Below are 9,672 nucleotides of genomic sequence, written 5' to 3'. Positions count from 1 at the left end.
TCCCACATTTTAGCCGCATTCCTGAAATTGAAGGAAGACTGTAGACCACAAAGCTATAATCAGTAATACTGCGAGAACAAATTTGCAATCGATTGAATAAACTATATCATGAACAAGTACAATAAAGTAATATGTAATCTGCAAATACTACTTAGTAACAATGCAATATTTATAGAGTAACACTGCAATTTGGTAAGGTAAAAAAACTATTACAAATGATGTTGGCGTGTAACACTGCAATATTCATAGAGTAACACTGCAATATGGTTACAGACTAAAAATAGAAAATGTCGATTTTGCTCTTCAGCTTTTTTTATGTTCCAATTTAATTAAAATGGACTGCCACATGGCAGCTTAAGAATCACACGATTTTCAGATCTAACGGCCTAAAATGGTGGTATGGTGTTACAATAAAGAGGGTTGTCATATTAATACATCCTTTTTTAGATATAGATATAGATTTCAACCTCTTTTATAGGGGCGCACTATGGTCAATAAGTGAAATTCTGTCAAAAATGAAAGCAAATCTCATCTCTTGGATCCTTAGATTAGATGGTTGTGATAATAATATCCGAGCTACATTATTAGACTAAAAAGCATTACATTATTAGTCGAGCTACATTATTAGGCTACACAATCTACATTATGAGATGATGCGTGACATTAATCTAACAGTTCACAAGATCCAATGACTGAGATTTACTTTGATTTTTGGCAGAATTTCACTTATTGATTTGATCATATCCCCTCTTTTATATATTTATAGATATATAATTATTCAATCTTCACTTTAGGTGAAGACTAAATTTGATATGCTTGACTATATTTTCTATAATAACTCAATATTTTGTTATTATCTCAATCTATGTTAAGTGGAGAGAACTTTTTTTAAAAATAAAAAACGCAACATTTTTTATGGGAGACACTTAAAAAAAGAAACTGAGACATCTTTTATGTAAAAGATGCATTATTACACTATTGAATGACATATGCATAGTAGATACTGAATTTTAGGGAGCAGTAACTTATTGCACCATGATTTTATTAACTAATCATTTAATTTTTCCCATGCCTAGGTTAGGTTAGGATTGTTGTCGTGCCATGACACAACTCGTGAAAAACCTAAGGCGCTATAAATATGTCTCTGGAATGCTTCATTTCAGAAGCAAGAGCAAGACAAAAGAGGCTAGACTTAAGAGAGAGAGAGAGAACTAGAGAAGGATATGATGGCAACAAATTTGGGTGTGGTGGAAAATGGGTGCTGCAAGAAAGGACCAGGTTATGCTTCTCCGCTTCAAGCCATGTCTGGCCCCAACGAAACCTTAATCTATGTTACTTGTATTTATACTGGTAATATTTCTACTTTATTTTCCATTTAATTTCTTCATCTTTAGTAGATAATTCTTGGAAATTTTGCTGCATTTTTTTTACGTTAATAGGAACTGGAAAAGAGAAGCCAGATTACCTTGCTACTGTGGATATTGATCCAAATTCGCCAACATATTCTAAAGTCATTCATAGGTTGCCCATGCCTTACCTTGGAGACGAACTGCACCACTCTGGATGGAATGCTTGCAGCTCTTGCCATGGCGATCCATCAGCTGCTAGACGCTTTCTTGTTCTCCCTTCGCTACTGTAACTAGTCCTTTTTTTACGCTTCCCTTCTTAAGGAATGGATTGTTTGTTGTTTATTTGTAGCAATGTTTCTGAGTCTTTCACATGTCTATGATCTTTATAGGAAATTATTGGATACTATTATTAACTCTTATCTATTTCTCAGGTCTGGGCGCATATATGCTGTCGATACTCAAAAGGATCCGAGGGCTCCATCTTTACATAAGGTCGTTGATCCCAAGGATATAAGTGAGAAGACGGGGCTGGCATATCCTCACACACCTCACTGTCTCGCGTCTGGTGAAATCATGGTGTCGTGTCTTGGAGATGAAGATGGAAATGCTCAAGGAAATGGATTTCTACTCCTTGACTCCGACTTTAATGTCAAAGGAAGGTAAACATCTGCTCATGGAATGTTTAGAAATAATATTGTATTCCGTTGTTCGCCTTGTCATGTCATGTCATGTCATGTCTTATGAGTGGTGACCTTACCTCTGGAAAGCGACCTTAATAAATGGGAATGTTTGCGGCAGGTGGGAGAAACCAGGGCACAACCCCCTTTATGGCTATGATTTCTGGTACCAGCCTCGACACAAGACCATGATCAGCACATCATGTGGAGCTCCAGCCACTTTTACCAAAGGTTTCAACTTTGAGCATGTTTCTGATGGTCTATACGGGAGACAATTGCACGTCTACAGCTGGCCAGGAGGACAGCTTAAACAGATATTGGATCTTGGAAACTCTGGTCTCCTACCTTTGGAGGTTAGTAGTAGTTGCTATAACTTGTTTGATAGCCTAGATAAAGCCAAGATATAGGAGTTATATATATATATATATATATTGGTTTATTTGAATGTTTGGTAGATAAGATGAGGCCGATGTTAGACACTTAAAATCCATCTTACACTAATTATCTTGTGTTATCTTAACATGCCTACCAAACAGCCACTAAGTGTTTCTGATGATCTATCCACAGGTACGATTCTTGCATGATCCAGCCAAAGACACGGGCTTCGCGGCATGTGCTTTTGCAAGCAATATGGTAAGGTTTTTCAAGAAGCCAGATGAGACTTGGGGTCACAAGGTAGCAATATCAGTGAAGCCACTCAAGGTGCAGAACTGGATTAAACCAGAGATGCCTGGTCTTATAACTTACTTCTTGATATCGCTCGATGATCGCTTCCTCTACCTTTCCAATTGGTTCCATGGAGACATAAGACAGTATAATGTTGAAGATCCTGCAAATCCACGTTTGGTAGGCCAGGTTTGGGTTGGAGGCATAATCAAGAAAGGAAGTCATGTTGTGGCGGAGGCAGAAGATGGCACAACTTACCAAACCCAACTACCTCAAGTCCAGGTACGCCTCTTTTGCTTATCAACGAAGTGTGTCAATGAATTGTTCCGGTGTGATCAAGTAATGTTGTGCTCAAGCTCGATTTATTTACTATCATGTCTAACTCGAGCTTTATTTATATAGTTAAAATAGCTAATGCAATTGATGTGTAGCAGAGCTTCTACTACACTTCAATTAGTAATAACACTATACGAGCTTTTATCGAGTTGAGACCCAAGCAATTCACAATTTTTCAATAATGTAGGGGAACCAACTAAGAGGAGGACCACAGATGATACAGCTGAGTTTGGACGGGAAGCGCCTTTACGTTACAAACTCGATGTTCAGTACTTGGGACCGTCAGTTTTATCCGGAGATGGTGGAGAAAGGCAGTCACATGCTCCAGATTGATGTCGACACGGAGAGGGGAGGTCTAGAGATCAACCCTAGGTTCTTCGTGGACTTTGGAGCTGAGCCGGATGGCCCGTCCCTCGCCCACGAGATGAGGTATCCTGGTGGAGATTGCACTTCCGACATCTGGATGTAAAACTTCTTTTCTGGACGTGGTTTTAATAATGGTTGCATATACTCTAGTAGTAGTAGTATGTTATTCAATCCAACTTTATTTAGTTATACAGTGTAATTTCATCATTTTTTTTTCATCATCTTTTTTTTTTCGACGTGGGACATTTATAGTAGTATTAGTGTAAGAAATAATCTAGATAATATAATTATTTATTTTGTTTAACAATTTTAAATCATTTCTCCCTCCTATTTTTCTTCTCCATCGTCCCAATCAAATATCTGCAAATGATTTGGCATTAGGGCCATGTTTGGTTGGCGGAAAAGTAAAGTTGGCAAGGAAAATGATTCATGGGAAAATGAATCCCGGGAATATGATTTCTAATAACTTTACTTTCCCGTGTTTGGAAAATATCAAGATTTGAAAGTATATATTTGATTTAAACACTAAACTAAAAATATACTTATCATTTTTTTATTTATAAAAATAATAATACATATTATTTAATAAATTATTAATTACAAATGATAATAATTATATTTTTATTTATTATTACGATGGATAGTTTAAATATGGATTATACATCATAATATATAATAATATAATAATAAATAAGATTATTATTATTATTATTATTATTATCATTATATTTACTTAATTTTTAATTGAATAAATTTTATAATTTAAAATTTCACTACAATTTTATTGTCAATTACTAATTTATAAATTAATAATTATTATATTATTATATAATTATATTTAATTATTTAATAAATTATTATTGTTATTATTATGATAATAAAAATAAAAATAAATATTAATAATATAGTTATAATTATGATAATTTGAATTATAGTTATTTATTATCCTGAAATTAAGTATGGTTTATACTTTTAAATTATTTTTAAAACATTGTAATAAATAATAACAATAATAATAATGATGATAATAATAATAATAATAATAATAATAATAATAATAAATAATAATAATAATAATAATAATAAAATGTACTATATTGCATTAAATATGTAAGAATCCTAAAACTGGGAAAAAGAATACCTAAGAAAAGTTAGGATTCAGAATCCTGGAAAGTTGTACTAACTTTTCTTGTTTCAGGATTTTGATTACTTTCCCAATTTGATTAAAAACGAAAACAAACACAGGAATTTAAAATTTAAGAAATCAGATTACTTTCCCAGACAGAATCCTGACAACCAAACATGACCTAGATTCAAATTCTCCTATCAAAGCTATTAAGATTAAAAGAAGAAATGAAGCAGCAAGTGAAGTAAAAGGCAAGCAACGGCTATGAAGGTGAGGAGCTTGTGATTTTCTACACCATGGTGCACATCTCTATAAATAAAGAGATGTATCCATTGTTGTAGATTCATTCAATCAAGAGCTATCAAATTCCCTTTATAAAAATTTCATTTTCTACATTCTACAAAAGCAATCAAGAAAGAGTTACTCCTCCGTTTGCCATTACTTGTCGCTAGTTTTCTTTTTACACCGTCTCTCAATACTTGCCACCCATAGTTTTTGCTACTTTTGATAATGGACCTCACATTCCACTAATTTGTTCCATCTTCACTCATATTTTATTATAAAACTAATACTCCATCCTTCCTCACAGAGTATAAACTATTTCCTTTTTTGTCCATCCCTAAAAAGTATAAACTTTCTAATTTTGAAAAAGTCAAACAACTTATTACCCCTACACATCATTTTATTTACAACTTATACCATTACTATTAACAACTTATACCACTACAATAGTGTGGTTCTCACTCTCCACTAACATTATTTCCACTACCCTTTCTCTCTATCTCTCTTACTTTTCCATTTATTTATTAAAACTCGTGCTGAACTCATTGTTCATACTCTTTGGGGACGGATGGAGTATATAAAAATAAGACTACATTACACATTTTTAATTCACTTTTCGTTATATTTCTTAAAATCCGTGTCGAATAAAAGTGAGACAAATAATATGGACGGAGGGAATAGGATATTTGAAAATGATGAATCAAATTACAATTTTCCCCAACTCGTTCTTGGGATTGATGTCAATTCTCTTGATCATGAGCTTGGAGATAGCTGTCGGAAGAAGATGGGCTAAGATGCAGCAGTGCTTGTGGGCGTGGTTTGCTGCTATTCTTATCAGAGACCTTCACATCCGCTATTTCAACCTAGACAATGTCTAAGCTAGAATTGTTATTGCATAGAATCGTGACACGACGAGTCCTGCTTAATAATATCCTCAAGAGATGCTATGAAAATGGTTTATTACTCACAAATTCAATCGGTTGAAATTTATTTCATGAATAATATTCTCTCTGTCCCTAAAAAATATAAACTTTTGGTTGAACACGAGTTTTAATGCACAATTGATAAAGTAAGAAGGATAAGAGAAAAAGTACCGGAAGTAGGGGTAGTGTAGAGTGGGGTCCACATTATTTATAGTGTAGTTGAATTTCTAAAATAAAAAAATTCACACTTCATTTATGTACTAAAAAGAAAAGAGTTTATACTTTTAAGAGACGATGAGAGTCAATAATATTTTGAACAAGACCTCTATAAATATAAAAAAGAGATTTTAAAAAATCTCATAGGGAAAATTTCGAATTCTCCTAGTTGCACTCATAAGTTCCGTCTACTTTGATAAATTTTGTTCAAATGAAGATCAAACTTTGACTTGAGAAACATATCCGATAATCTACGATCAAATAAGAGTCGTCATGTGGAAAAGTGCAACTTATTCTCAATTCTTTTGGAGAATCTAATGGCTGATATTTTTCAACCGTAAAGTCCATGTATTACTAGGATTTGTTTTTATTTTTATGTTAATTAATTTTGTTATCAGCATACAATCTGTGTATTTTAACACGAATAATATAAATCTTATTATCATCAAAATATATTTTTTTTGTGATTTATTGTTTTTGCAATTTATTACATAATCAGCATGCTTTGTCGCCCCTAATTAAGGATAGCAACCCAAACACTTACTAATATATGGAGAGTGTTACATTGCTAATTCAATAATTAATTGTTAACTACAATTAAATAATAATTATTAGATATTTAAATTAAGAGTCTAGATCATTAGCTCCGGAATGTCAATACGATCAACAAAAAATGTCAATAAGGGTATTACGGTCAATTTACAACAAATTAGTTGTAACTAAGTTTTGAAAAATACTCCCTCCGTCCGGCAATAGGAGTCCCGTTTTTCCATTTCGGGACGTCCGCGAATAGGAGTCCCGGTTCGCTTACCATATTTGGAAATACAACTTAAATACACTATCCACCCCCAAACCCAAACACCTGTCTCACTCTCACTCTCACTCTCACTCTCTATCCTCTCACTCTCCATCCTCCCACTTCCTCCATCCCTAATCGCCGCCGACCTCTCCTCCTCAAACCTAATCGCCACCGCCTAGATCTGTGTAATGGACTCCGATTCCAATCCAGTTTCTCCTATCTCTCTCTCGGAGACCCCTAAGCCCCCTTCTGCGATTCTCCTTGACCACGACTTTTACTGGGAGGAGCAGGAGCTTAAAAACCTGTTAATCAAGGAGAAAAATGAAATCCCCTTGATAATCGATGAATTTGATTCCGATTCGCTTCTGAAATCGGCGAGAAATGAGGCTATTGCGTGGATGTTGAAGGTGATTCGCTGCTACACCTTCAACGCCTCTCCTTGATTCCAATTCGCCTCTGAAATCGGCGAGAAAAATGAAATCCCCTTGATAATCTGTGAGTCTTTCTTTCAATTTGCCTTAGAACCACCCCCTACATTCATAGGGTTTGGAGGTTCATAGGGTTCGCGATTTATGGGATTCCGAGGGGGTGGGGATATCTGGCTCTATGATGAAGGGTTTAGCCACCCCAATGTTGGGTTAGGAGGCTGCTCTGTGATGAATTCTTTGTGAGGAGTATTGGTTGTTGGTTTTGTCCCTGTATTGGTTAGTTTAGCCACCCCCAATGTTGGGTTTGGAGGCTGATTATAAACTGCCCTATGATGATATTTTGCTGAGGGTAATTGGGGTTCCTTGATTGGTTACTACCTGATGCTATGTTGGGGATCGATTTTCTGATTGGTTCTGATGATGTTGCTATTGTGTTGGTTGTGCTTGGTTTGTCTCTGCCTTGTGTTAATTTGAGTTCAGCCACCCTTTAGAGGTTTGGAGGCTGAGTATAAACTGCCCTTATTAGTGTAATTGTGGTTCCTTGATTGGTTACTGCATTATGCTATGTTTGTGGATTGATGGTTCTGATTGGTTCTGATGATGTTGCTATTGTGTTGGTTGTGCTTGGCTTGTCTCTGCTTATGCCGTACTCCTCTGCTGCCTCCATTACTGCCCCTCTTGTGAGCACTCCATCGATGATGTGCTTCAGTAGAAAATGCACCACCAAGTTCTTCCTACAGCTGCTGAAGAACAGTGTTGTTCTTGACCCCTCCTCCATCCCAATGATGAACTTTTTCTGAGGGAGTTTGAAAATTTGTGTTCAAAGTTCCCTCTAAAATGCTTAAGAGGGAAACTTTAAATTTTTTGGTCACCTCTTGTACTATGTGAACATATTTCGGTTACTGCATTATGGAATGAATGGAAGGCAGATTTGGGATTCAGTTGAAAATTGCCTATTTTATTTATGCATATTCCAGTTTTTTTAATTTAAATTAGGAATACTAAAATCCAATGCTTAAATTAGATCTATTTTTGTATTCAACCAACATTTTAAGTGGGACCCAAATTCCACTATCACACACCATTTATTACACACTCCAACAACTTTCTTAAAACCCGTGCCATGGAGAAATGGGACTCCTATTGCTGGACGGAGGGAGTATCTCATAACTTTAAAACACATAAACTTTCTTGATTTAAATTATTTTTTCACACAACATATATCAAATTAAATATAATTTAATAAGGATTCTAACGAAATCTCACTTGCATATATTCCGATGTCAAAATTTGAAAAATATTTCAAAAATTTTCAGTTTTTTCATACAGCAACAAATGTCAACATGCTATATAAAATATGTCAATATAATACATGTAGAATGTCAATATAAGCAATGTGTTAACATTCTCAAAGCATTGTGTTGATATTTTTGAAATATTATATTGACATTTTTATCCAAAACCCTAATTTGATAGTTTTTTTTATCTTTTTTTATTTAATTAATAAAAATGAAAATTACACGTGGCAAATTGGAGACCACAAGTTTTCTAAAATCCTATGGTATTAAATTAGTTGTAATTAATAATTAAATGATGAGTTAATAATTGATCACTCCCCTACTACTATATTATAATTAAGATCTATAAATAAAATGAAAAATTCATGATTTCATTAAAAACAACTAAACTTGCATAGGTAAAAAATATACTAGTACATAATTTATAATCCTTCCGTCATCACCGCCCCATAAAAATATATGCACTTTCCATTTTCGTCCGTTCACAAAAATATGTGCATACCGTTTTTGAAAAGTTATGAGTATCAATTTAACAATGTAGGTCTCACTATACACTAACACTACTTTAACTATCAATCTCTTCTTCTCTCTTGCTTTACCATATCATTCATCATATCTCTCTTACTTTACCAATTTTGTCTTAATTATCATGTCATATCCGTTGCCCATATTTTTATAGGACGAAGGGATTAATAAAAATACATAATTTAAATTATAAATACATGATTATAAGAACAACGAGAGTAATGCATATTTCAAGTAAAATTATATGCATCGTTGAGATGGTCGAAGTGTACCCTATATTCAAATTCCCCATCCCCAAAAACCCCCAATCCTAAATTGTCAAATTGAATAACACCTAAATACCGAAATTGAAAGCTTAAAATCAACAGAAAATAAAAATTCAACAGAACTTACCAGCAAAAGAGAGGTTCCGAAAACACAAGAAAAGAACAGGCGCAATGCAGTCTCTATCTCTATCTCTATCTCTATCTCTATCTCTATCTCTATCTCTATCTCTATCTCAGTCCGTGAGGGCACCCGCAACGCTGTGCCGTTGCGGTTCCTATGCCGTTCCGGCGGAACGGTTCCGCGGCGGCACGCGTTGCGGGGTGCGTTCTGTCGCCGTTCCGTGCCGTCGCCATTCCTATGCCGTGCCGCGTTCCGTTCCGGAGGAACGCGGAACGGAACGTTCCGCCACGCGCC

The 9,672-nt window shown here is 34.8% G+C and overlaps 1 protein-coding gene across 2 annotated transcripts; it reads left to right on the top strand.

The window, feature by feature from the left end:
• The first annotated feature begins 1,191 nt into the window (after positions 1-1,191).
• Positions 1,192-3,601, top strand: LOC121773728 (selenium-binding protein 1-like). Of its 2 annotated transcripts, none has more exons than XM_042170646.1 (6): positions 1,192-1,350; positions 1,512-1,635; positions 1,781-2,008; positions 2,148-2,379; positions 2,594-2,974; positions 3,216-3,601. In XM_042170646.1, exons 1-6 carry the CDS (start codon positions 1,224-1,226, stop codon positions 3,495-3,497), a joined length of 1,374 nt encoding a protein of 457 aa, XP_042026580.1. In that variant the 5' UTR covers positions 1,192-1,223; the 3' UTR covers positions 3,498-3,601. The 2 variants fall into 2 exon arrangements, with proteins under 2 accessions (XP_042026580.1, XP_042026579.1); XM_042170645.1 differs by having other exon boundaries at positions 1,440-1,635.
• The last annotated feature ends 6,071 nt before the right edge of the window (positions 3,602-9,672 follow it).

The sequence above is a fragment of the Salvia splendens genome, chromosome 17 (assembly GCF_004379255.2).
Source record: "Salvia splendens isolate huo1 chromosome 17, SspV2, whole genome shotgun sequence".
In the NCBI taxonomy this organism is placed as follows: domain Eukaryota; kingdom Viridiplantae; phylum Streptophyta; class Magnoliopsida; order Lamiales; family Lamiaceae; genus Salvia; species Salvia splendens.
This window is presented reverse-complemented; position numbering and strand designations above follow the sequence as displayed.

Coding starts and splice junctions, on each gene's coding strand:
- LOC121773728 (XM_042170645.1), top strand. CDS start 1,224: ATGATGGCAACAAATTTGGGTGTGGTGGAAAATGGGTGCTGCAAGAAA. Junction 2,009..2,147: donor GACTTTAATGTCAAAGGAAG/GTAAACATCTGC, acceptor TGTTTGCGGCAG/GTGGGAGAAACCAGGGCACA. Junction 2,380..2,593: donor CTGGTCTCCTACCTTTGGAG/GTTAGTAGTAGT, acceptor ATCTATCCACAG/GTACGATTCTTGCATGATCC.